The following is a 25,624-nucleotide window of genomic DNA, read 5'->3' on the forward strand; positions in this document are numbered from 1 at the left end:
CTGATAGACCCTAAAACATCAGAGTCTGCTGAGGAGGGGACATGGTGGCACTATTGGATAATGACTGTTAAGGTTCCCTTCTTTCTGAAATTTGAAAAAGAAAAACGTTTTATTATATTCATTTATTTATGGGGTAGGGTGGGTGTATGGGTACCACAGCCCATTTTGGAGGTCAAAGGCCACACCATGTGGGTCCTGGGGATGGAACTTAGGCTGCCAGGCTTGGAACTAAGCTATCTTGCCAGCCTATGAGTAAGCTTTGGCAATATATTTTCTGTCTTAGAAAATCCAGAGCAGCAGCAAACGACACGTGGATGGATGGACAGACAGGTGGGTGGATCTCTTGGTATCACTGCAGATCACTAGAGATCACTTGGTATCTTAGAAACCCAGTGAACACCAAGAGTCAGAGTCCTACCCCCCAAGTGACTCCCTGTTTAACTTTGAGGAACTTCCTCTCTGGCACCTGTCATGGTCTTTTTTGAAATCACAGGGACTCACCAGCTGAGAAAGCAAGGGACTCCAGTGTAAACTGTGAAGTGTCGTGCACACATGGAAGGTGCTGGGCCGGAGGACTATGGAATGGGCTAATAGAGGCTCATGGAAATTCACTTCAGACTCTGATGAACTCTGACTTAACTCCTGCTCAGAGCAGGGGTCCCAGGAAGGAGCCCACATGGCCAGATTAGAAAACTTGGCCTAGGTCAAGGTGAAGAGTCTAACTGGCTGCATCTTAGGGTAGCTCACATTCTTCAGTGCTTCAGCTCCGTTGGCTGTGAGATGGCCTATGTTCCTAGTCAGGGACGTGTGTTAAAGAATCAGGCAAGGATGTGTGGAATCATTTTGGAAAGTATAAGGAAAGAGTCATGGACCAAGGATGTCCATGGTACTGGACCCTCCCCCTCCCATATTGCATGGGAGGGACTCCCTCCAAGGGAACTCACTGGTCAGTGGGTCGATACTCTGGGGGAACCGGTACATCTTCAAGGGCCTGCGCTTGAACTTGCAGCAGAGCATGTCGCAGTAGTGTTCCTCCTCTGCCACCTCTGCCTCCGCTGGCTTCTGGGCTGGGTCTGGTTCTGGGGCCTTCTTGGCCGGGGCTGTGGGGATGACCTTAGTGACCATCTGACTCAGCCCTGAGGCTAGGGAAAGAGTCCTACCCACAGAGCTGGGACTTCAGGGCCTCCCCACTTCCTAACATATAACTTGCTTATACACTCTGGGTGCAGAAGGCCAGTATGCTCCTCTGGAGCAAATTCCATGGCCCTTTCTTTCTTCCACAGCAGTCTGGAGTCCCCAGCAGCTCTTCCTAGACCCCAGATGTGTGTTTGTGTGTGTGTGTGTGTGTGTGTGTGTGTGTCTGTCTGTCTGTCTGTCTGTCTGTCTATATCCATGTCTGTCTATCTGTCTGCCTGACTATATCTGTGTCTATCTGTCTGTCTGTGCATAGGCAGACCCTTTCTTTGCTCCTTGGATGGGTGGAGTATTTTGTGCCTATGATCCCTTCTTCCTTATTCAGAACACTGAAGAACTCAGCATGGGGACATGTTGGTTCAGACTTTTCAGAATAGGACTCAGTTCCATTCTCTGACTTGAGACTCAGCCCCTCATGGGTCTGTGGTGCTTGGTGACAGACGCCTTTGCTCTTAGGTGTCCAAACACAGCTTCCAGGGTTAGGAGTGTGAAGTCAGGCTCTGTTAACATGTCTTGGGCACTTGAGTCTCAATATACAACCCTTGTCAGAAAAAAACAAAAAACAAAAAAACTAGAAACTATCCCTGACAAAAAGCTTGTGCATTTGGCTAGGGGTGGTGGTGCAGGAGGCAGAAGCAGGAGAATCTCAGTGAGTTCGAGACCAGCTTGGTCTACAAAGTGAGTTAAGGGCCAGCCAGAGCTACATAGTGAGACCCTGTTTTTAAAAGAAAAGAAAACATGTTCATTTTCCTTCTCTGTCTCTGCTTCTCACTATGGAGTCCAGGCTGGTCCCAAACTTGTGATTCTCCTGCCTCAGACTTCCAAGTGCTAGGGATTCCAGGCATTTATCACCTTGCCAGATGACTCCTTCAAAGAAGGGGACCTTTGGCGACCATGCTGGCTCACACCTGTATTTCCAGCCTTTGGGGGGATTGCCATGAGTTCCAGGCCAAGCTGGGGCTCCTGAGTGAGTTCCAGACCAGCCTGAGCTATAGAGTCACCTATTCAGGTGACCCCAGCAAGGCATGGGTGCCTCTGAACATTAAGACCATCTGCTTCCAGAGTAGCTATGCAAAAGTGAGATAGAAATACCAGTCACCATGCCCGGTGGGAGGAGGCAGACGAATCTAAACCATTGGCTTGTGGGAAGGCCAAGTTCACCTTTGACCTTCTTCCACTCCTTAGTACATACCTAAGCCCCAAGCTTTTCTCATAACCCCAACTATCTGTTTATGCTGTCCTCCCCAGTAGTATTTCCTGGGGTCCCGTGGGCACCCCATCCACCTTGGCCTGTGGCCATCTCTATCCCCACTCACAGGGCTTGGGGCTCTCCTCATCAGAGGTGACGTCAGGGTCAATGAGCTTCTCCTTCACCTTCTCCGTCCGCTCCTTGAACATCTTCACCAGCTCCTGGAGCCGGTCATTGATGATGGCACTGTTCTGGCTGGCGGTGGAGGCTGCTCGGTCCTGGCCACTGTGGGGACACAGCAGAGGATGAACAAGAGACAGGAAGGGTCCCCAGGACCTCAGGCCTGAGCTGGGTAATGTCTGTGCCTCCTCTTCCAGCAGAGCCTAAGGAAGGTCAATCCAACATTGCTCTGGCAATGTCAGACCCACTCTTAGATTCTGAGTAGCTGAGATTATAGTCCTATGTCTACATGCATGATTAAAGTTTTCTCTTTCTAGTTTTGTCCAGAACATCTTATATGCTACATGGAGATAGCAAAGCCACTGTCACTTGGGTCCCTGAATGATTGCATGAAACAGAGCCTTCCACTGACCTGAAAATACACAAGTGGTTAGTTCTGTGACTGCAGCATAGGCGACATCTTGTCATTTTAGCCACTGAACCATCAGGGCCTGTTTGTCACAGAATCTTAACCTAACTACCTAATACAAGAGTCTCCATGTTGATCTCCTTGCATGTCCCCAGAGTAATTTTTATTATTATTTATGATTCCAACCATATTTTTCTTACATTAAACCAGACCCTTGTCCCTGCTCTGCTACATAAAACACAATTTCATTGTGATTAAAATGTCATCTGGACTGTGTGAGATTTGAGGATTTCCTGAGCCTATCTTTTCTAAAATGTCTACATTTCCGATAAGTACAAAGTGAATACAGTTACGGAGAGAGGCCAACAAGATGGCTCTGCAGATAAGTGTTTGCTGCACAAGCCTGAGGACCTTCAGCCAGAGTCCAGTGAACCAGTCAGAGAGAACTGACTCCACTAAGCTATCCTCTGACTTCTACGTGTACTGTCGCACATACGTGCTCCCCGACATCATGACACGGAATAACAGCAAATACATGAAAAGTCAAATGAATACAATTATGGATAGAAAAAAACCCAGAAGGGAGAAGGCAGGCTTGCTTTTAACATGGTGGTCATGGCTGGAGAACATGGTAGGGTACCTCCAGCCAGTGTCCAGGGCTGGGTACTTAACATCAACCAGGGTTACTGAAAAATTCCAGGAAAGTCTGACACAGTCCTGGGGACAGTTAGATGCCGGGGACTCAGCTTCCTGTGCTGCTACGGTGGCCTCCAGTCACACCCCACACCCCAGCTATCACAGTCACCAGAATACTATGGAAATGCAGGTTTCCAGAGCCACTGTCTCAGGCTGTGTGGAGCCTGGGGATCTAATTTTACAAGCTCCAAGGTAGAGACAGAGCCTGTGGTCTTTCTCTACCTGCTGACTTATTTGGGGATCAGTGCCAAGATCTTCAGTGGGGGAGGATGCTTCTGCCTAGGCATTCCTTCCTCTCTGATCCCTGCTGGAGTGAACACATCTGGCCTAGAGTCCAAGTCCACCCTGCTAAGTCTGTAGAACCCCTGGGCCAACCAGGAAAGCCCTGTGCTTGAGAACTGGCCCTGTCTCAGTGCTCCAAAGAATGAAGTTCACCTAGTGTGGGGTTCTGAAAGCACCCCCTCCCCGTTCCTGCTCCTCTCCTTGTCTGCTCATCCCAAACCAGTGTCTTGAGACTCAGGGGTGGCTCTACTTACTCAGCCTCCTGTGGGGTGGTGGGGTCCGACCAGGCAACCACTGGGGACTCAGCTGGTGACAGGGCCTTGAGCTCTTCGGCCTCATCATCCTGAGAAGGTAGCTTCTTCCTGTAGAGACCCAGACAGGTAAGGATCCTTCCGAGAAGGCAGGCTAAAGGAAACAAATGGCTGCCTTGGAGCTGGTTCCCGGGAGGTGAGGGGGCTTGACTTGGGACCTCAGTTTGCACAACTCTCAATGGCCTGGTCCAAAGTGAACAGCTTGGACTCTGATCAGGCAAACTTGGAGTCTGACCTCAGCACAACACTTAAAGTCTAAGCTACTTCCATTGCTTCCTCTAGACATGACACTGAATCTACCCAATGAGAGAAGGAGGTATTTGTTCCTCAGTCCAGTCTCTGCGTAAGTGTCCTTCTGCCTCTCATTCTGATCTGAAGTCCCCAGTGCCTTTGTCATGCTTCCCTCCAGCTGTGACACCAAGCCATGGAGTCTGATCACCAGCTCATCGTGTGACTTTGAACAAATCCTTCCTTCTTAACCCTGGGCTCCCTGAGAATGAGACTGAAGTTATCTAAGGAAGCCCCTGTCGTCCAGGAAGCCATGACTGTTGCAATCGGAGCCACTGGTATCTTGTCTGATTAGGTCTGAAGGTCCATAGGCCAGAGCCTGGGTAGCATGAGCTGTGAGCTGGGGGTGCCCTTGGTACTATTTGACATTGGTGTCCTTGATGCTAATCCTCTGGACTTTCCCACCTTCTTCCTCAAGAGTGGGGATGAGTTGCTTTGTGGGAAAAGCCCCAAAACCTGGGAAAGAAAGACAGGCATTACTTAACACTATGAAGAAAGCCATCCCCAGGTTCAGAGAAAGATCTGCTAAGGGTGGTGCAGAGTGAGTCAATAGAGAGACACAGGATGGCATCTGGTGGATACAGGTCAGGGTAACATCTAGGGATGATTCTCTGTGAGTCTATGTATCTTTGGGTGTGTCTGTTTGTGTCTGTGTCCATGTGTCTGTTTCTCGTTTCATTTTTCATTTTTTTGTTTTGTTTTAATTAATTAACTTATTTATTTACTTATTCACTTTATATCCTGCTCACTGTCCCCTCCAGGGGCCTATCATGTGGCCTGAGCTGGTTTCAAGCTTTTAATCCTTCTGCCTTAACTTCCTGAGTGCTGAGATTAGATGCACATGCCATCCCCACAGAGTTTAGAAAGAAACATTTTATAAATTAATGTCTGCAGAAGAGAAGAAGGACTATTTCCTAAAGACTTGTATTAGCACATAAACACAAAATGCTCAGGGCTCACACATGGACCAAGAATCTAGGAACATAGATAGGCATGTTAGTGTATGATGGCAACATGTTAGCCCATCAAGTAAGGTCAGAACATCAGGTAACAAGAAGATGAGGGCGCCAGGCAGTGGTGGCCCACGCCTTTAATCCCAGCACTTGGGAGGCAGAGGCAGGCAGATTTCTGAGTTCGAGGCCAGCCTGGTCTACAGAGTGAGTTCCAGGACAGCCAGGGCTACACAGAGAAACCCTGTTTCGAAAAACAAAAGGAGAAGGAGAAGAAGAAGAAGAAGAAGAAGAAGAAGAAGAAGAAGAAGAAGAAGAAGAAGAAGAAGAAGAAGAAGAAGAAGAAGAAGAAGAAGAAAAAGAAGAAAAAGAAGAAGAAGAAGAAGAGAGCTTAAGGGCTTAAACATGAGTGTTATACCCCAACTGGGAATAACATGGCAATGCACATGGGTGGACCTGCATAGGAGGGTCAGCCTTTAGGACACAAACAATAAAAGAAGTTAGGACATGTGTGCTGGTTTACCTCCACAGTCCCAGCACTTGAGCGGCAGAGCAGGAAGCTTGTGAGTTCAAAGCAAGCCTGGACTCCATGATGAGACACTGACTGAGAGAGAGAGAGAGAGAGAGAGAGAGAGAGACAGACAGACAGACAGACAGACAGACAGAGACAGAGACAGAGACAGACAGACAGACAGAGACAGAGACAGAGACAGAGACAGAGACAGAGACAGACAGACAGAGAGGCAGAGAGACAGACAGAGACAGAGAGAGACAGAGGGAGAAGGAAGGAGGGAGGAAGGGAAGAAAGGGAGGGAGGGATGGATAAAGGGAAGAAGGAAGAAAAAAGGGAAGAAAGGAAAAGGAAAGGAAAGGGGAAGGGGGAAGGGAAAGGGAAAGGAGAAAGGGAAGGGGAAAGGGAAGGGGAAAGGGGAAAGGGAAGGGGACAGGGGAAAGGGGAAAGGGGGAAGGAAGAAAAGAAGGGGAAGGAAGAAGGGGAAGGAAGAAGAAGGGGAAGGAAGAAGGGGAAAGAGGAAAGAAAGGGGAAAGGGGAAAAAGGGGAAAAGGGGGAAAAGGGAAAAAGAGAAAAAGGGAAGGGAAAGAAGACAGTGTGGCTACAGAGTTTGCCCAGCTCTGAGGACAGGACACTGTGCTGAATTCAGTTCCACTACTATCAGCTCGGGGCACACAGGATAGTCTGGCTGTGGTCCTTAACCATGACACGGCAACAACACAGCAAAGCAGTTTGGTTTAAAAGTGAGGCCCTGGGTACTGTCTGGGTACTGGGACAAGATGCTTCCATGGGTAAAGGTGCTTGCCCTGCAAAACTGGAGGTTCCATCCCCAGAGCCTCATAAAGGCAGACGGAGAGAATCCACAGCACAAAGCTGTCTTCTGACCCCCAAATGCATGCCACGGCACATGCTCACACTAAATAAACGAATGGATGCCAAATAAATGTATTTTTAAATTGTTAAGACATTCTGGGAGCGTGAGCTTTTGACTGGGATGTGAAGTCCTGAATTAAAAAGAAAAACTAAGAGAGGAAAAATAAACAAGATGTAGGACTCTGGCAATTTATAAAGCACACGGAAGCTTTAGGAAGCGATGTGCTGCCAGAACGTAGACTGAAGCAAGATTTAAAAAGGGGGCAGAGGCTAGTTGTTACATTTAGTGTATATGTGAACAATAGCATTTGCTACAAAGCATCCCTCTGTCTTGCAGCTGAGACTGCTTCTCAGCCGCGCAGGCAGAGGAGATCTGAGTCCTGCTACTTCCCATCTCTATTGTCTGCCCCATCTGTCAAACCCGCTAGCCAGCCGCACAGCTCAGATAGAGATGCAAGCAAGTCATCATGGGTAACCTGTGGCCTGCTGCAGCGGCGCCGGGAACTGTGAGGGTGTCCGACTTGACAGGAGACGGTGGTGGTCTCTCAGGTGGAGGGAGTGTCTCCTCTGGGATGAGGGGGCCACTATCAGCATCCGTGTCTTCTACCTGGAGCTCCGGGTGCTCCTTTGTGGCTGGTACTGTGGAGAGTCAGAGAGAGAGGCCAGGTCCTAGGGCTGTCATTGAAGGGTTTCTCCTCACCCTGGGGCCCCCAGCCAAGCTCCATGCAGCCTGAAGCCCTCTGTGTGTCTCCACCATCCCAAACCCAATCCCAGGAGCTGGAATTTTAGCCTAAATGTTCCAGAAATCAATCAATCAATCAATCTCTCTCTCTCTCTCTCTCTCTCTCTCTCTCTCTCTCTCTCTCTCTCTCTCTCGTCAGCTTCTCAGCATGGAAATTAGCAGTGATCTGGGGAGGCTGGGACTAAATATTACACAGACAGGTCCATCTGTTGCCCTCTGAAGGTAGGAGAAACCATGTCTCCCACACCTGTAGAGAAGGGTAGAAGCCAAAGCCTTGGATTCTTGAAGAGACTCCAATTCCGATGTATTTGCTGTCCTGGCCATGTGTTTGTCTAGGGACCTGCTTTGGAGGGTATTTACATCTATAGCAGGAGCACCCAGAGGTCACCTGCTGCCTATTTGGACCTCTGAAAAACCTGAGTCTTCCTCAGAATCAGGTACTTCCTGGGATGGCCGGGGCATGACACCTTTTAGGCTACAACACTAGAGTCAGCAGGCTACAGGCCTGCTCCCCAGCAAGGCTGGGAAGTACTCTGAAATAATTGTCCCTGGGATGTTTCTTTTCATGGCCACCACAAGAAATCCAGTGCACAGCTTACAGCTATACAATGGGGAGGAGAAGGGGCCTCAGACCTGGGCGTTTCTTTTACTAAGTCATCAACCTCCCCCCCACATACACACCAGGAGGACCACCAAGAATGGGAAAGGTTTTTAAAAAAAGCTGAGGCAGATCATTTGCTATACTGACAGAGGTCCTCCAGGCTGAGGGGAAGATAAAAACCTTACCTGCTGCCCACTGCTCCCCATGGAAGGAGAAGAGGAAAAACCCTAAAGGTTAGCCCTCGGGGTTCCAGTACAGCTCCCAGCATGGTCTCAGCTCTAGGCCCAGGATAGCCAGTCTGCTACATCCTCAAGAAGTCTGACTCAAGAATCCAGGCAGGGCAACGCCTCTCCCCCCCCTCCTATCTCACCCCACCCCTGCTTGCTTTGTGCAGGACTCCACCCATCACGTCCATCCCCCAGCGCAAAGAAGAAACAAGCAGGCAGTAGAGGGCAGCTCAGATGAGATAGTTTACATTATATTGATTTCTAGACTAATAATGCTAGAAACAGGAACATTAAAATGTTGTTTACTGTGAAGCATTTCAATGTGCTTATAGCTCAGCACTCCCTCCCTCCCTTTTCTTTCTTCTTTTGAAGTTTTAAGAAAACTACATTTATTAGCTGGGTGGTGGTGATAGTGGTGGCGCACACCTTTGATGCCAGCACTTGGGAGGCAGCAGCAGCTGGCTGGATCTCTGAGTTTAAGGCCAGCCTGGTCTACAGAGCGAGTTCTAGGACAGACAGAACTACACAGAGAAACCTTGTCTTGGAAAAAATAGTTTATTTATTATGTGTGGAGTAGAAGTACACACTGGTGTGTGTGTGTGTGTGTGTGTGTGTGTGTGTGTGTGTGTGTGTGAGAGAGAGAGAGAGAGAGAGAGAGAGAGAGAGAGAGAGAGAGAGAGAGAGAGAGAGAGCTTGTGGGAGTTGGTTCCCTTCCTTCCATCATGTGGATTCTGACATGTGGATAAAGACACCCTGACTTTTCTTGCTAGCCAGCCTGCTTGCCTGCCTTCCTTCCTTCCTTCCTTCCTTCCTTCCTTCCTTCCTTCCTTCCTTCCTTCCTTCCTTCCTTCCTTCCTGGGTCTCACTATGTAGCTCAGGTTGGCCTTAAATTCCCAATCTTCTTGCCTCAGTCTCCACAGTGCTGGTTTAGGGGTGTACCCTGGGACTCTCTCTGTCATCTAGGCTGGCCTAGAACTCAGAGATCTGCCTGCCTGCCTCTGCCTCCAGAATGCTGGGATTAAAGGCGTGTGTCACCAGTGCCTAGCTTCTGGTATTTGTTTTTAAATGTCAAGTACTCACATCTATTCTCGCCCCCCCCCTCCCCTAAAATGGGTCTTGCTGTGTTGGCTTGAGCTGGCAGTGTGTTCTGGCCTCTTGCCCCAGCTTCCTGAGAGTCTGTAACTGTAGGCTCTCACCAGGATACCAGGGTGTGTTCACCTCCCCAGCAGCTCTGCAGGGCAGTTGTTACTGTTTCTGGTTTACCAGTAAGGGAACAGCAGGGTAGGAAAATTCAAAGGCCTGCTTCAGAGTCAGCCACAGCTCAGAAGTACTAAGGCATCACTGACAAACTGACAAACAGTTGGGAGTTTTGTGGTCTTTCCTTTTTTTTTTCTTTTTTGAGGCATGGTCTTGCTATGTGACCCCACTCGAGAGCATCTTTGTTTCTTTCTTTTTTTTTTTTTTTTCCTTTTTTCTTTCTTTCTTTCTTTTTCTTTTTTTTTTTTTTTTTTTTTTTTTTTTTTTTTTTTTGGTTTTTTTCAAGTCAGGGTTTCTCTGTATAGCCCTGGCTGTCCTGGAACTCACTTTGTAGACCAGGCTGGCCTCGAACTCAGAAATCTGCCTGCCTCTGCCTCCCAAGTGCTGGGATTACAGCCGGGCACCACCACATCAGGACCCAAAACAACATTCTTGTTGAACCTCTTAGATTCCACCTAAAATTCCGTGTCCTGGCCTCGCTGTACCAGCCACAGCCTCGTGGTGCTCCTGGGAGTATTTCCCAGCTGGAGCCCCCAATTTCCCAGAGAGGACATACATGATTCCAGACGCACAGACCAGAAAAGGGGAGCCAGAGAATGAGACCATGGCACCACTGTCACTCTTCCTGCATCTTGATTACAGAGGGGACTAGTTAAGTCAGTGCTTCTGTGGCCTTGGCAGTGCATCTGGGCTCCAAGCCTTCAGCGGGTTCTGTATCTCATGAGTAACACGCGAGAACCACATGCAAACCATAGCTCTGTTTTTCCCTGTGCTTGTGGTTATTCCTACTGATGCTATCTGTTTCTGTTTCTGGCCTTTATTTTTTAAGGCAGCTTTGATTTGTAGCCCAGGCATACATTTAACTCAAGACCCTTCTGCTTCAGCCTTCTCAGAGTGCTAGGAAGATAGGCAGTTAGCTTTACCTGTCAACTGGACACAGCTCACACTTGTTTGAGAGAATTCCATTGGGAGTTGCCTCCATCTGATTAGCCTGTGGGCATGTCTGAGAAGTATTTCTCTCTCTCTCTCTCTCTCTCTCTCTCTCTCTCTCTCTCTCTCTCTCTCTCTCTCTCTCCTCTTTCTGTCTCTAAATGGGATAGGAATATCTCCTATCTATTTATTTATTTATTTATTTATTTATTTATTTATTTATTTAATGAATGAATGAATGCCTGAGTACTACTGCTGCATGCACACCTACATGCACACCTGCATGCCAGAAGGGGGCATCAGATCCCTTTATAGATGGTCATGAGCCATCATGTGGTTGCTTGGAATTGAACTCAGGACCTCTGGAAGAGCAACCAGTGCTTTTTAACCACTGAGCCATCGCATCACCCTCCCCAGAAGCATTCTCTTAATTGCTAACTGGAATGGAAGAGATCTAGCCGAGCAAGTCAATAAGAGCGAGCCAGTAAGCAAAGTTCCTCCACGGTTTCTGCTCCAGGTTCCTGCTTTGAGCTCCTGCCCTGGCTTCCTTCAATGGTGGACTATGACCCGGAAGTGTAAGCTAAAATAAACCCTTTCCTCCACAAGTTGCTTTTGTTCGGCATGTTATCACTGCATCACTGGAGCAAACTGTTGACATCTTCTGTCTATGGAGGCCATGCCGGTCTTCCATTTGACTGGCCATTAAAAGTTTTCCTATTTAAAAAATTAAAATAAGAAAATCCACCAAAAGAGGTCTAGTAAGTAATGACAGTCAAGGTCAGGAGACCTGTGGAGCAGTATAGTTGCCCCAGCTACTGGCAGACAGAGCTCAGGCGTCACCCCTCACTGCAGGCATGAGCTCAGCCCATGCAGTGCCCATTGTGAGCCAGGAAGAGGAGACAAGGACAGCCACATACCTACCTCCCTACCCCCCCCAACTGCTTGTCCTTTTTATTTTTTATGATAACCCATCAACTCCAATCTGTGTTGCCCATATAAACTCCTGGGTAGAAGGCTATCCATCCATGGGGCATGGTGGACCCACCAGGAGCCACATCCTTACAGAAAACTGCCTCTGCCCACCCACCAGAAGCTATCAACTGTCCATAACACTTCAGTTAGGGGTGGGAGTGACCCCTGCCCCTTGATCCAGTGTTCTCACCAAGTTTCATGGCCTAGAGAGCTGACTGATTTTTAACTAGAGTGGGACTGGCTGCCTGTGTAAGAGGATGACCTGTAGAGACTGCATGCAGTTGAAGAACTAAATTGCTGAGTGTGAAGGTGTAGGCATATGGAAAGAAAAGGACTAAACCCTGCTAGATCACTACAGAGTAGGAGGGAGGTCTGTCGAGGCTCCCATGAGTACAAAGCACGTTCCCACAGCATGGCACAGAGGTGACAAGACAGCCCAAGCCATGCAGAAACTCTACTAGGCCACATCGCACGCATGCTGGGGGGCAAGATCACACTACCCAGGCGACGGATGGAGCTCCTGATCTCCTTGGTGAAGTTGGAGTTGGACAAGGCCGTCCTCCGGGAAACGAGGACAGGGATGCGGGTGGTTGCGGGCCGATAGCTGGGCACATTGGGGAGGTGCTCGGCTGGGTTTGGGGGGCCAGGTCTGGGGCCCTCCTGGCCAGGTGGCTGGTCCTGAACCAGGCGATTCAGCTCCATGTTCAGGCCTGGTTTAGCCATGGTACTGGGTCCCCGAGGTGGCAGGCAGAGGCGTGATCCTGGAGACTATAATCAGGAGCTGAGTTGAGGGAGTTGTGGTGCAGGCAGGGCTCCTCCCCAGCAGGGACATAGACCAGCCTAGGACCCGCCTGTGCTGCAGCAGCCCTGCCCAGGTCTGAAGCACCCACTCCTGTCCCCAACGACATAGACCAGCCTAGGACCTGCCTGTGCTGCAGCAGCCCTGCCCAGGTCTGAAGCACCCACTCCTGTCCCCAACGCTCAACACTAAGAGCATCACCGAGTCACCTGGATAATTCACCCTGTAGCTTCAAAACCATCTTGGAGTCCTGGGCCTGCTGACTAGCCACAGTACTATTCGCTGCATCAGATTCAAAGGACCCCAGACTCAGAACCTCAGAAGCCAGGCTCCAGTGTGCTGAGATCAGTACAATCTTTCTGTTCAAAGAACCCCTGCTGCCAATTCATCATCCTTCCAACCAGAAACCCTGCATTAGAACCCTAGGGTCAATGGGCTGCTTACTAAAATCTCTTGAGGTTGCTTATGTGGTCCTGAAGCCCAGCCTTGCTCCAGGTATCTAAGAAGTAAGGCTCAAGGCTATTGTGTCAAATGCTAACATGAAGACAAATCACCTGACAGCAGGCAGATTCTGGCTCCACGGGGCTTGGTAGGACCTGAATTCTGCATCTCTAACCAGTTTCCAGGAGAGACTGAAACCGTCAGCTTTTGAGTAGTGATGAACACTACTTTCCAGACTACCTGGGACAGAGGACAGAGCCAGCACGGCTGCTTTTACCTTACGTCTCTGTAGATGTTCAGTGCCCAGCCTGGACACTATAGGTTCTTACAGACAAGTGTTGACGTCAATAGAGAAAACTTTTGAATGACAGGTAGAGCTGCCATTTAGCCTGTGTGGGAGGTCCTAGCACCATTCTACTGATGGAGCTCTGGGTCTCACGGAAAGGAGGAGCCAGAAGTCAAAGCAGTCTGTGCCCTCACATTTTGCCTATGCTGGAACACACCACACGCCTCAGTTCTGTTATTTGTAAAATAATCTATCAGCCTTACTAGGTAACTCAAGGACCCAGTAGCTTGAAGAACAGAACACTGGGGGTGCATAAGTAATGCCACCCTGCTGGCAAGGATGTCATCTGTCCAGAGGCGATGGTCTAGCCTCCTCCTTAGCACCCAACCCCTAGAATTCCCAGCTGTGGTGGTTTGAATGAAAATAGTCTTCCATAGGTTCATAGGGAGTGGCATTACTAGAAGGTGTCACCTTGTTGGAGGAAGTGTGTCACTGGGGGTGGGTTTTGAGGTTTCAAATGCTCAAGCCAGGCCCAGTGTCTCTCTCTCTTCCTGCTGCCTGAAGGTCCAGATGTAGAACTCCCAACTACCTCTCCAGCACCATTTCTGACATTATTGCCAACATGAAGATAATTACTAAACCTATGAGCCTGTAAGTCAGCTGCAATTAAATGTTTTCCTTTATAAGAGTTGCCATGATCATGGTATTTCTTCACAGCCATAGAACACTGGCTAAGACACCAGGCCAGGGGTTGAGGTGCTAGAGAGGCCACAACACAAAGCTGGGTATAACTGCAGCTCCCTGCCCAGAACATTATCAAAAAGATGGGGGTGTGGCCACAGAGATGGGCATGGTTGAGCCATTTACAGGCACTGCCCCCTCCACCTCAGGGTCTCTGCACAAGTTATACTGCATTTTCCTTAAGAGGAGGTGGCATGAGGGACCAGCAGGATGAGACTCTCCCAACACTCTGGGAGTCATTTCCCCATTATCTTTGAAGGACATCATCTCGTTGGAATAATGTGGCTCCAAGACACAGAGGAGGGTCTTTGCCCAGGACAGAATGGTGGGAGCCCAAGCAGGAAGGAGATGAAGGGTATGGAAGAGGACTCCCCACCCCAAGCTGTCACCAGCCTTAAAGTCCCTAGAGCATCCTATACAACTTCACTCCTACCTGTTGAGTTTGTGGCCTCCCCTTCCTCCTTCTTCTCCACTTCTTCCTCCTTCTTTTCCTCCTCCTCCTCTTTCTCCTCCTCCTTCTCCTCTTCCTTCTCCTCTTTCTCTTCTGGCAGCTCCTACAGAGACACATAAAGAGGACACTGAGTGCCCCATTGCATTCTGCCCAACTCCTACCCCACCCAACCAAGGCATCTTCTGGGCCATCCAAAAAGGTGGCTTAGTAGAGGGCAGTGTCTAGAAACCCAAGGTCCTAAACCCAGGATTATCTTACACACTGAGAGGACCCCCCATGAGATAAAGCTACCCAAGCAGTCACCCCCAGAATCTTTACTCCAAGATCACATCTCCCTTAGTATGTCAGCCTCTTAGGGTTGTCCCCCCAACCCCGGCCACCAAAATTTCAGCTTTCTCTGTCCTATGGACAGTTCACCTGCAAACCCTATTCCCACCCTTTCATCAAAGGGGTTGGCACTCTCTACCTGGATCGATGCTAGCTCTGACGGTGTCCTTTCTAGCTGGCACTCGTCCACATCAGCCTGCACCACCAAACAGCTATCCAGCAGGACACTGTGGCAAAAGGGACAGAGGAAAGAGGCAGTGTTAGTAGAGGCTGGCATTTCCAAATGCTGCAGAAGGCCAACTCTGACCAGGAACGACAGACAGGGAGAAGTCACAGGTTATGTCATAGCCACACTGACAGTCTACTGTCTGAGACAAGGAACTGCAATGAAGCTCACACTTATCCAGGGAAAGAGGGCTCCCCCAGGAAGTGGCTTAGACACTGGGCCTTTGAGGGTGACTTCAGACATGAGGAGAGGAGCAGCCCAGAAAGAGGACACCATAGGTGATGCAAGCCCATTCAGAATATACACCCTAGGTGTCCTCAAGTCTGAAGGAAACCTTGGTGGCTGCATGTAAGGAAAGGGATTATGAGGAAAGCAAGGGCTGGGGTGGAGCTCAGTATAGAACACTTACCCAGAGTGTGAAATGTCTTGGTTTCCATCCCCACAATGGAGGTGGGGTGGGGGGCAGGGAGGTGAAGTGGCCTGGACCGAAACCACTAACCTTAACCCAAGGCCCTTGCTGTTCCTTCCTCATGAGTTCAGCACCAACAACAGTACAATTCTAAGGGATTCTGACACCACTGACCCAGACGGCAAGTATATACATGAGTGACAGGGTCAGGGGTGGGGGAGGTCCTGGAAGGAGCAGGGAGGAGACTGTGACAAACAGGAGAACTCTCGTCCCTGTGAATGGGGCCCTATTCTGTTTGGAATGATGGACAAGAGAGTTCAGATCTCTTCATTTTCCAGAGAAGTCCAAAGCAGGTTTTTCAGGTAGACTGTCCTGATATTTGAATGCTGTGTTAGCGTGAGTTTGCCCAGAAGAGCTAGGCAATCCCAGCACTCAGGAGGTTGAGGCAGGAGGATTAGAAGTTCAAGACCAGCCCAGGTTATATAACAAGTTTGAGGCTGAGCTACATAAGAACCTATCTTAAACAACCCACCCCACCTCACCCCATCACTACCCAAGAGCAAGCCTAAACACACACACACACACACACACACACACACACACACACACACACACACACACGATTCAGCCTCTAGGAAGATTTGGGCCCTTAGATGTCTGAGCGTGACCTCTGGTTGTGACCTCTATGTTAGAATGATAACTCAGAGCTAGGGAAACAGTAATGTGAGTGCATATGTGAGTGCGTGCTTGAGTGTGTGTGTGTGTGTGTGTGTGTGTGTGTGTGTGGTGTTTAAACAGGGTCCAGGTTGTCCAGCTTAACCTAGAACTTGCCATGTATTCGAAGGCTGACCCAGAATTTGTGATCCTCCTGCATCACTTCTCTGGCGTTGGGATCCCAGGCACGAGATTCTAACGTGTCTTTTGTAGTTAGAACTAGGTAGGCCTTGGTTCCTAGCAGCCCCACCTGACCCTCAGAGCCCTGTCCCTAAAGATTCACAGATGTCCCAAGGTGCCATATGTGCCCAGAGGGCCATGTCTCAGCTCTCCCCAGGCGGGTGAGCAGGGGCTGGGACAAGATGTAGTGGCATCTCTGTGAAGCCTGCTGCCAGGGTCTGTGACTGAGCCTGTGATCACGTGGCCGTAGCCACTTCCATGACTTGTGTGTCAGGCTCCGTGCAAAGCTCTTTACAACATTATGACCCCCCCCCTTCTTTATCCAAGCAGCCCCCGCCAAGGTTGTGGTGCAATGGCGCCAGCGCTTCATCTTAGAAAACATAGGCTCAGAGAGGCCCCCAGGCAGCCTGTGGTCACACAGCCTGCTCAAGGTGAGTCCAAGTGTATGTGCTAGCTCTGCTGCCCTCCAGCCACAAGCAGTGTCTGACCGCCTCACACCAGATGTTGACAATGCCCTGGTACATCAGCCTTCATGGATCTTTTCACCCCTAAAAATATGTTCAAATTACTTTACAATGGCACTTTATGAAGAAAATGTTCATTTATACCTTGCAATGTTTTCTTACGTCTAAAAGTTCTTTGGGCCTGCTTTTAGGAAAAATGAACAGTTTCTTAGGTTGGCAAGCTTGCCTACCATTCGTGAAGCCCTAGGTTCAGGCAAAGTAATATTCTAATATTCTCTCAGACCCCTAACGTACTCTGGTGCTACGCCTCCTGCCACAAGCACAAGTTGGCCTCATGCAGCCGGGCCTCCTACACTTAGGGCCTGAGTGGAGTCTTCTAAAAACAGCTCCGGTCTGCAGCCCTGACCAGAGGCCTCCGACTGTCAGGTCTCTGGCCTTGGGCAAGGAACCTGGAACTCTGGGGCTTCCTGTTTATTTCTATGTCAAAAAACAAAACAAAACAAACAAACATCTCAAACCAAAACAAAAACAAAAACACCCCCCCTCCAAAATAACAGGGCCTTGCGTGGGGTGCTGGATGTCAGAGAGCCAAACCCTGAAATAGAAAAGCCATAAGAATGCCAGCTTTTATTTCTGGATTATCTCTGGATTCTTCTGGTTCCTTGGTGAGATGCTGGCTTTGTCTGCATTTCACTTTGGAGGAGCCAGACCCAGCCTTGCACTTCCTGGCAGGGCAGCCAAAATCACAGCTCAGAACCTCAATGTGCCTGTCTGTGAAGTGGGCTCAGAATCTGACATTCCTGTTGTCTTAACAGTGTCTAGCGACTCTTGTTATCACTGCCCACAGCAGTCTTACAGCTAGTCCCTGCAGTGGCCTCCAAGGCAGGTTAAGATACCACAGCCAGGCTTTGATAAACAACTTCAGCTAGCAAATCCATTTCCGGTGGCTCTGTTGCATTACCAAGGGCTGCTGAGGGGGGGTCTGTGTATCAAGGCCATGCTGCTACTACTTAACCCAGGATTTGCCATGGCTCCCTCTTGCTTAGCAGTAGCTCCCTCAACTTCTAGAAAGTTCCCAAGTCCCAGGGATCTCTGAGTAGGTAGGAGAAGGGCTGAGGTAGGCTTCCAGCAGGCCCCTGACTTCTAGGTGAAGAATTAAGATGGCTGTCTTCTACATTTAACAGTCTTCTCCTCCCCCACCCACCACAGGCCATGTCCCCCCAAGTTCAGGTCTGCCAGTCACCTTCAGCATGGTCCTCCTCTGAAATTCCAGCTCAGGAGGAAGAGAGGACAAGAGTTCAGGGTCAGGAGCGGTCACCTACTTGGGTCTTTCGGGCTCTGCTGGTAGGAAGGGCCATGTTGCAGTAGGTTAGCTTGGGGCTGTGACAGCGAAGCCAAGCCTGGGACGGGAGCATATGAGTAGAGCCGGGAGAAGCCCTGGGTCAGCCAGGACAGCAGCTTCTAAGATGCTGTGATTGGCTCAGCTCGGAGCTGGTGTCCTTCCTGGGTTTAGCCACACCAAGGGGCTGTGCAGAGAACTGCAGGAACACTCCAGGGAGGTCAGGTGGGGACCATGGGCCAAGGTTGCTAGGAAAAGCAGAGCTATTGCCTGCAGAGACAGGGTTGCTAGGCGACCATCTGTGTTACCAGGGCCTTCTCGTCATCAGTAACCTGTGTCTCTGCAAAGCTGGCCAAGGGCATCCTTCCCCAGACAGTAACAGCCCAGCCCATGTCTATCCCCAGCTTCACATCTTTTCTGTGTTGTGCCTGGGACCACTGACTGTCATCAGAGTGTTGTTCTTCCTTGGGCCTGGGGGCCCAAAGGCTCTCTGAATTTAAAGGGGCGAGTGACCACTTGTATAGATGAATGTGTGCCTGAGGTGTGTGGGCTGTGTGTGCCAATGTGCACGTGGGTACCTTTATGCACACATGGGAGACTGTGTGATAATGCATGTGTGTAAATGTGTGAGTGAGTATACAGCCAGTGTGTGCCATACACATATGCATGCATGCCCATGTCATTATGTCTTGAGGACACAGGTATAGCCATGGGAACATTTGTGTGGGCCCTATACAGCCACTGGCCTTCAGAGGTGTCTGTATTCAAGAACAGGACACATGCCAGAATTTCCAAGGAAGACCCAGAGGGCAGAAATGGGGGGCACATGCTTAATCTCCCCCAAAAGGAAGACTTTCACAATACTAGGTATGGGATGGAAAGTTTATTTTAAAAAGATGTTTGTATGTGGATGTGTGTGGTATATGAGCACATATATAATCATGTTTGTATGTGTGTTCACACTGGGTTGTGGTATGTGGAGGCCTGCAGTCTCCCTCTATCACTTTCCACTGTATTCACTGAGATTCTCTTGGTTGAACCCAGGTCTAATCCAATTGACTAGCCTAGTTGGCCAGCTTGCTCTGGGAATCTCATTTCCATCTTTCAAAGGTTAAATCATGGCAGGCCACCATGTCAGCTGGCATCTATGTGTATCCTGGACACCTGAGCTCCTAGAAAGACAGGTCTCCCCAGCCCCTAGAAAGATAGGTCCTGAGAGGAGATGAGGTGGTAAGCATTGGAGAACTCAGAGGTAGGCCAAGAGAAATTGTGGATGTCTGTTATGGTTGGGAAGGCAACATGTAAAGTGAGCAAGACTGCCCTGAGAACTGTCGTTACCCCCAGGATTCTACCCCAGCTCTTATGCTGGTTTCATGGTTAACAATTTCTTGACTAGGGATGACGTAGTCCATAGTGGGAAGAGAACATTAGTCACCAGTGTGTCCTTACTCCAGACTCATTACGGCACTCATCTCTGTGACCCCTCTGCAAGGGCTGTTATCGGCCCCCAACAGCTGTGGAGGTGGCCACTGGAGAGGGAAGCCACTTGCCAGGTAGCCGGTCTGACAGGCACGGTACCATTTCTGGAGTAGAGTTATACTCTGAAGATTTACGGTGTTGCCCAGCTTCAAGCTCTGGCCAGAGAGATAACCCAGGGACTATAGGACTGGGTGCAGTGCTGTGGCAGTGGGTGACATGGCAAATACAGGGAATGAGGCAAGGTGTTAGAGTAGGGACAGATATGTTCCCTCTGTCCACAGCAGCTTCTCCCCACTCTTCCTGCCCACACCTCTCTCCAGCACCCCTGCCAGCGATACCACTAGCTCCTAACTAGGTCAGGGATCTAGTTCCAATTTTTAAATCTATTAAAAATGCACTGTGTGGACTTTGATGCTTCTGCTATATGGATGTGGAAATCAAGTATTACTGGACAACAGAGCAGAATCCAGAGCAGCTATAGACACTATTAGAGGCCACACAGGGCCGTGGAGGGGGGGGCACACGCACGCGCACATGCATATGTGTATGTACATGTGTATATGTGAATGCATACATAGGGGAGACAACCTTGACTTTGCTGTCAAGAGAGAAGTACTCTGAACTCAGTACATGTGTTCACTCATTGTCATGGTTTGAATATGCTTGGCCCAGGGAGTGCCACTCTTTGGAGGTATGGCCTTGTTGGAGTAAGTGTGTCACTGTGGGTGTGGGCTTTAAGACCGTACTCCTGGCTGCCTGGAAGACAGTCTTCCACTAGCAGCCTTCAGATGAAGATGTAGAACTCTCAGCTCCTCCTGCACTATGCCTGCCTAGATGCTGCCATGCTCTCACCTTGATGATAATAGACTGAACCTCTGAACCTATAAGTCAGCCCCAATTAAATGTTGTCCTTATAAGAGTTGCCTTGGTCATGGTGTCTGTTCACAGCAGTAAAACCCTAACTAATAAAAATGTGTATCTATATGTCATTAATTTTATATTTATTCAATGCCTATTGTATATTAGGCATTGTTCTTAACTCATTGAGTAGTGAAAACAGGTTCTCAAACGTCACAGAGGTGCACCTGTGTGAGTTGAGGTGTATATATGGGGCAATGGGTTTCTTTTGAACACAGTGGGGACCCCAGCTTTCCCAGTTCTCTGATCAATACTTGACAGTGCTTAGCACAGAACAAAGGCAGAAAGCATTCCACCCCAGGAGGCCCTAACCCCACTGCCCAGGACAAGTGACTCACATAGGCTCTTCTTCCTCCTCCTCTTCTTCTTCCTCCTCTTCCTTCTCCTCCTCTTCCTTCTCCTCTTCTTCCTTTTCCTCCTCTTCCTCTTCCTTTTCTTCCTCCTCCTCCTCCTCCTTCTCTTCCTCTTCCTTCTCCTCCTCCTTCTCCTTCTCTTTCTCTTTCTCTTCCTCCTCCTTCTCCTTCTCTTCCTCCCCCTTCTTCTTCTCTTCCTCCTTCTCTTCCTCATCCTCTTCCTGCTCATCTTCTCTTTCTTCTTGAATCTTCGTCAGCTCCCTGAGTCAGGACCAGAGAAAAGAGGTAAGCCCCCATGGCTACTCCAGTCCTCTTCACCCCATCTCTGACATCTGTCCTGGGACTTCCCAGCAAAGTTCCACCTGAGAACTCCATTCCAGTAACCACAGGCTCTCTCTAGCCACAGCCTTCCTACATTGTCCCGGTGGTGACTCAAGCACAGCGCTGAGCTTTAGTGAGCCTCAGTTTCCCCTTATATGTTTTTTAGTAATTTAGGTCAGGAGCATGACTCGCTCATCATAATAATCCCTTTCTTTCTGGTATGCTTCCTTGACAGGAAGTCCATCCTTTTGTTCTTCCCCACCATACCTCAACATGGGCTCAAATCCATGGGGCTACTGCCCATCAACTGAACTTCCAAAGTTACAAACTAAAACAAACCATATATATAAAACTTGGTGACCTTGAGTATCTAACTACAGCAGAAAACTAACACACAAAATAAATGTCACCAGTGGAGTGTCCAAACATGGTCCAAGAATGGAGTCATGTGAGGGGAATCCTGAGCCCTTGGGAGAAAAGTTCAAGAAAACAAGACAAGAGACTAGTGAGCTCAGTTTCTTCAAAAACACGGAATTGTTCTTGGAATGTACTTTTGTGCCCCTCCCAGGGGTAGTGGATAGGAAGGAGTGAGTTCACTTTGGACTGTCCGTCACAATTGGCTATTGTTGTTTGTTTATATGCCTGTATGGGAAAGAAAAAGCACGTTTGGCCACGTGCTGCTTGTCCTTGTGATTGTACACTTTATTCAGGTGAATAAATTGTCTGATGCTCTGAATAAAGTTGGCCAGTGCATTTAGTCCACCTCATTTTTTAGACCCTGCTTTCTCAGGTTCACACTGCCAACCAGAGCAGTAAACGATGGAAGACGTGTCAAAGCTGGGCTCAGAAATACACACTTTTAATCCCAGCACTTGGGAGGCAGTGGCAGATAGATCTCTGTGAGTTCAAGGCCAGCCAAGACCATGTAGTGAGACCTTGTCTAAAACCAAACAAAAACGATGCTATAGTCATAGAATACTGTAAATTATGAAAACAATGAAGGTGACTTCCACCTAGTGAATTATAGAAAGCTTCAAGGTAATCAAGTATAACAAAGGGCAGATAAGTACATATGCTAGGCCATGTTTTGTACACACAAACAGAGAGGGGGTTGTCTTGGTTAGCCTTAGTTGTCAACTTGACATAGCTCAGAGTCCTCTGAGAGGAGAAGCCTCTATTGAAGAACTGCCTAGATCAGACTGGTCTTTGGGTATATCTGTGGGAGACTGTCTTGAGTGTTAATTTGCATAGGTAGGCCCAGTCCACTGTGGGCAGTACCATTCCCTGGGCAAGTGGTCCTGGACAACATGAAATGCTAGCTAAGCATAAGCCTGGAGAGCAAGCCAGCAAACAGCATTCCTCCATGGTTTTGGCTTCAAGTTCCTGCCTGACTTCCTCAATGATGAACTATGATCTGGAGGTATAAGCAGAAATAAACCCTTTCCTCCCTGTTTTAGTCAGGGTTTCTATTCCTGCACAAACATCATGACCAAGAAGCAAATTGGGAAGGAAAGGATTTATTCGGCTTACACTTCCATGCTGCTGTTCATCACCAAAGGAAGTCAGGCCTGGAACTCAAGCAGGTCAGGAAGCAGGAGCTGATGCAGAGGCCATGGAGGGATGTTCTTTACTGGCTTGCTTGCCCTGGCTTGCTCAGCCTGCTCTCTTATAGAACCAAGACTACCAGCCCAGGGATGGCACCACCCACAAGGGGCCTTTCCCCCTTGATCACTAATTGAGAAAATGCCTTCCAGTTGGATCTCATGGAGGCATTTCCTCAACTGAAGCTCCTTTCTCTGTGATAACTCCAGCTGTGTCAAGTTGACACAAAACTAGCCAGTACACTCCCCTATATTGCTTCTCATCAGAGTGTTTCATTACCGTAACAGAATCAAACTAGAACAGGGGCTTGCATGTATACTTGTCCCCAGATTATCTCAGAAATGGGGCCTGGTAGTCATGTGTCCAGGGGCTGAGGGCAGGTGCTGAGGGTGGCGGGGCAGGTGTGGTCATGCACTGGACTCTTTTGTGCCTTCAGGATTCCACCCTGTAGCATTCTCAAGCACTGATGCCTTCTCCAGGACTTCTCTGTTTTCCCACCTGGGTATCTCCACTATGGCCTCACTCTCTTCTTCATGAGCTGGAGCCACCTCTGTCTCCTGCGGGCTGGCGCCATCTTCCTGCTGAGCATCCTCCCAGCAAGAGTCCACCTCCTCCAGGACAAGATCATGTTCCACCTGTTCCACGGGGAGGATGCTGACTGCAGGGAATAAAGAGGAGTCATTTGTGGGGTAAGGAGGGCACCTTGTGTCCCTAAGTCCTGGGGGTCCATCCTGGGAGTCCTACCCCAGTGTCTTGGCTCCTAGTTGGCTGTGTTACCAATAGGATCATAAGCAGCCAGCTCAATACCCCAGGGACGGCATTAAACAACACAACTACTTATCCATCCTCCTCCTTTGACTCTGCCTTTTTCTCCCCCTTGGGATCAAGCTCTGGTTGCAGCTCACTGAGCTGCTTTCTGTCATGGTTTATCTGCCTAGAGGTTTGGCTCAGAGCAGAGGGAATATTCTACTCAGTGCCTCAGCTGATGTCAAAGGACCCAGACTAGATGCTTCACCACCCCCAGGGACAGAGTGCCCTAGATTGTCCTAAGGGGTACAGGGAAAGCCTGCTCCTTGCCTATTTCTTGAGTGCCATTTCTTGGTGACAGCATGTCTGTGAGCTCAGCAGCCGTTTCTTGGAGACCCTGTGTCCCTCCATCTAGGCTTAGAATCTCCACTCTCCAAGACAACGTGACTTTTTCATGGGGACATGGAAAATAATTACAGGTGCTTGTGACTTCTAACGGTTCTTTGTGTATCCCGGCCCCTGACCAGTACATGGCGCTAGTCTGTGCTCTTGGCAGCAGTAGGTTCAGACAACCTGAGTGTGGTGGCTCACACCTGTAATACTGGCACTTGGGAAGCAGAGGCAAGGCAGGGAGGATTGAGATGTGTGAGGTCTATGCCACCCTGGGCTACACAGGAAGACCATTTCTAAATAAATAAATAAATAAATAAATAAATAAATAAATAAATAAATAAATAAAACAAAGATGTGGGCTCAGGACACCTCACGGGAGACCCAACTCACTCTGGGCAGGTGTCAAGGAAGGGAGACTTCCTTCATATCGGGTATTTCTTAAAAGTCCCTAGGGTCTAGCTGGGCAGTGGTAGCACACTGCTTCCCAGCACTTGGGAGACAGAGGCAGGCAGATCTCTGAGTTTGAGGCCAGCCTTGTCTACAGAGTGAGTTCCAGGACAGTCAGGAACCCTGTCTCTGAAAAAAAAAAAAAGAAAAAAGAAAGTCCCAAGGGTCTTGGTGGCCCTCAATCCAAGCATGAATGAATAATGGTGACAGTCTATTTTGGTCTGGGGACACAAGGTCTTGCTATGCAGCCCATACTGACTTCAAACTTTGATCCTCCTGCCTCCACATCTGAAGTGCTGGAATTACAGAAGTGTGCTGCTACGCCTGGCAGATATTTGTGACATTAAACAGGTGCTGGTATCAGGTCTTACCCTGTGACCATCAATATACAGATAGCCTAGTCCCTTTCCTGAGCACTTGCTAGACTCCAGGCTCCACACACTGGGACTTCCAAGACTTGCCTATCCTCACATCACGCTTTTGAAGAAGAAAGAACCGTTTGCCCCATTTTATTCTCTGGTTTTATGTTCAAGTCCCATCCTACAGATGGGGTAGCACAGCACCGTTTAGCGCTGTCTAGTTTGGCTTGGCCCCAGTTTCTACTCTCCCTGTAGACACCCAGGGAAACCCAGAAAGCCTGGGGAAGTGCCACACTCACCCCAGCTCAGTTTTTCTGCACCTGATCCTGGATTCTCCTGTCCTATAAACAGCCCTGGGGTTTGACTCAGCAGCCTCCTCCTAAGATGGCCCCCAGAGCAAGAGGTGAATCTTATTCTGTTCCTCGCTACCAAGTCCTACCCAGAGGGGACAATGTAAGGGAGAGGACATTCCCAGCTTAAGAGAAGAATATTTTACAGGCAGAAGAGCATGCTCAGAGAGGCCGAGCCTCTCTTTGGACATGTCCAAAGCCACACAGGACATGTGGCAACAGAGCCAGGTCTTCTGACTCTCATTTCCCTGCCACTGTAAACATGCCTGTGAGTGCCTCCCCAGGCCTGGGTCCCAGTTCCCAGTGGTGGTGTCATCACTGTTTCTTTCTCATGAACTCTTTTTAGATGCTCTGAGCATGAGTGCTAGGTGGTTGGCCCTTCATAAGCATCTCCTCCCTTCATCTCTGCAGCCAGCCTATAAGGTGCCCTTAGAATGTCCCTGTTTGCAAATAAATATGCCACAACACTGGGCCTGGTTACCAACCAAGAAAGGCAAGGGTGGGGTGTAGCTGACATACTCCCATGGTATGGGGTTGGGGCAGATGGCAGCTCCCTGGGAGAAACAGCTGTCTACAGTGTTCCAGCCCCTCTCTGTAATAGTCGACTTCTTGTTGTCCATAGCCCACCCAGGAACCCTGGGCTGGCATAGCTCACACTATTAAATT

General features: G+C 49.2%; 1 protein-coding gene across 2 annotated transcripts in view; it reads right to left on the reverse strand.

Annotated features, from left to right (window-relative positions):
- Cngb1 (cyclic nucleotide gated channel beta 1) overlaps positions 1-25,624 on the reverse strand; it is a 67,543-nt gene that overhangs the window by 24,401 nt on the left and 17,518 nt on the right. Inside the window, exons 13-20 of one of the 2 annotated variants that reach the window (NM_001195413.1) lie at positions 23,161-23,320; positions 20,725-21,000; positions 14,797-14,884; positions 14,313-14,433; positions 7,360-7,522; positions 4,205-4,312; positions 2,511-2,668; positions 945-1,100 (exon numbers count right to left, since the gene is read on the reverse strand). In NM_001195413.1, the coding sequence (NP_001182342.1) occupies positions 945-1,100; positions 2,511-2,668; positions 4,205-4,312; positions 7,360-7,522; positions 14,313-14,433; positions 14,797-14,884; positions 20,725-21,000; positions 23,161-23,320 (1,230 nt within the window). Of the gene's footprint in view, positions 1-944; positions 1,101-2,510; positions 2,669-4,204; positions 4,313-7,359; positions 7,523-12,112; positions 12,450-14,312; positions 14,434-14,796; positions 14,885-20,724; positions 21,001-23,160; positions 23,321-25,624 lie in introns of those variants that run through there. The other variant, XM_006531140.3, reaches the window with a different exon arrangement.

The sequence above is a fragment of the Mus musculus genome, chromosome 8 (assembly GCF_000001635.26).
Source record: "Mus musculus strain C57BL/6J chromosome 8, GRCm38.p6 C57BL/6J".
NCBI lineage: Eukaryota > Metazoa > Chordata > Mammalia > Rodentia > Muridae > Mus > Mus musculus.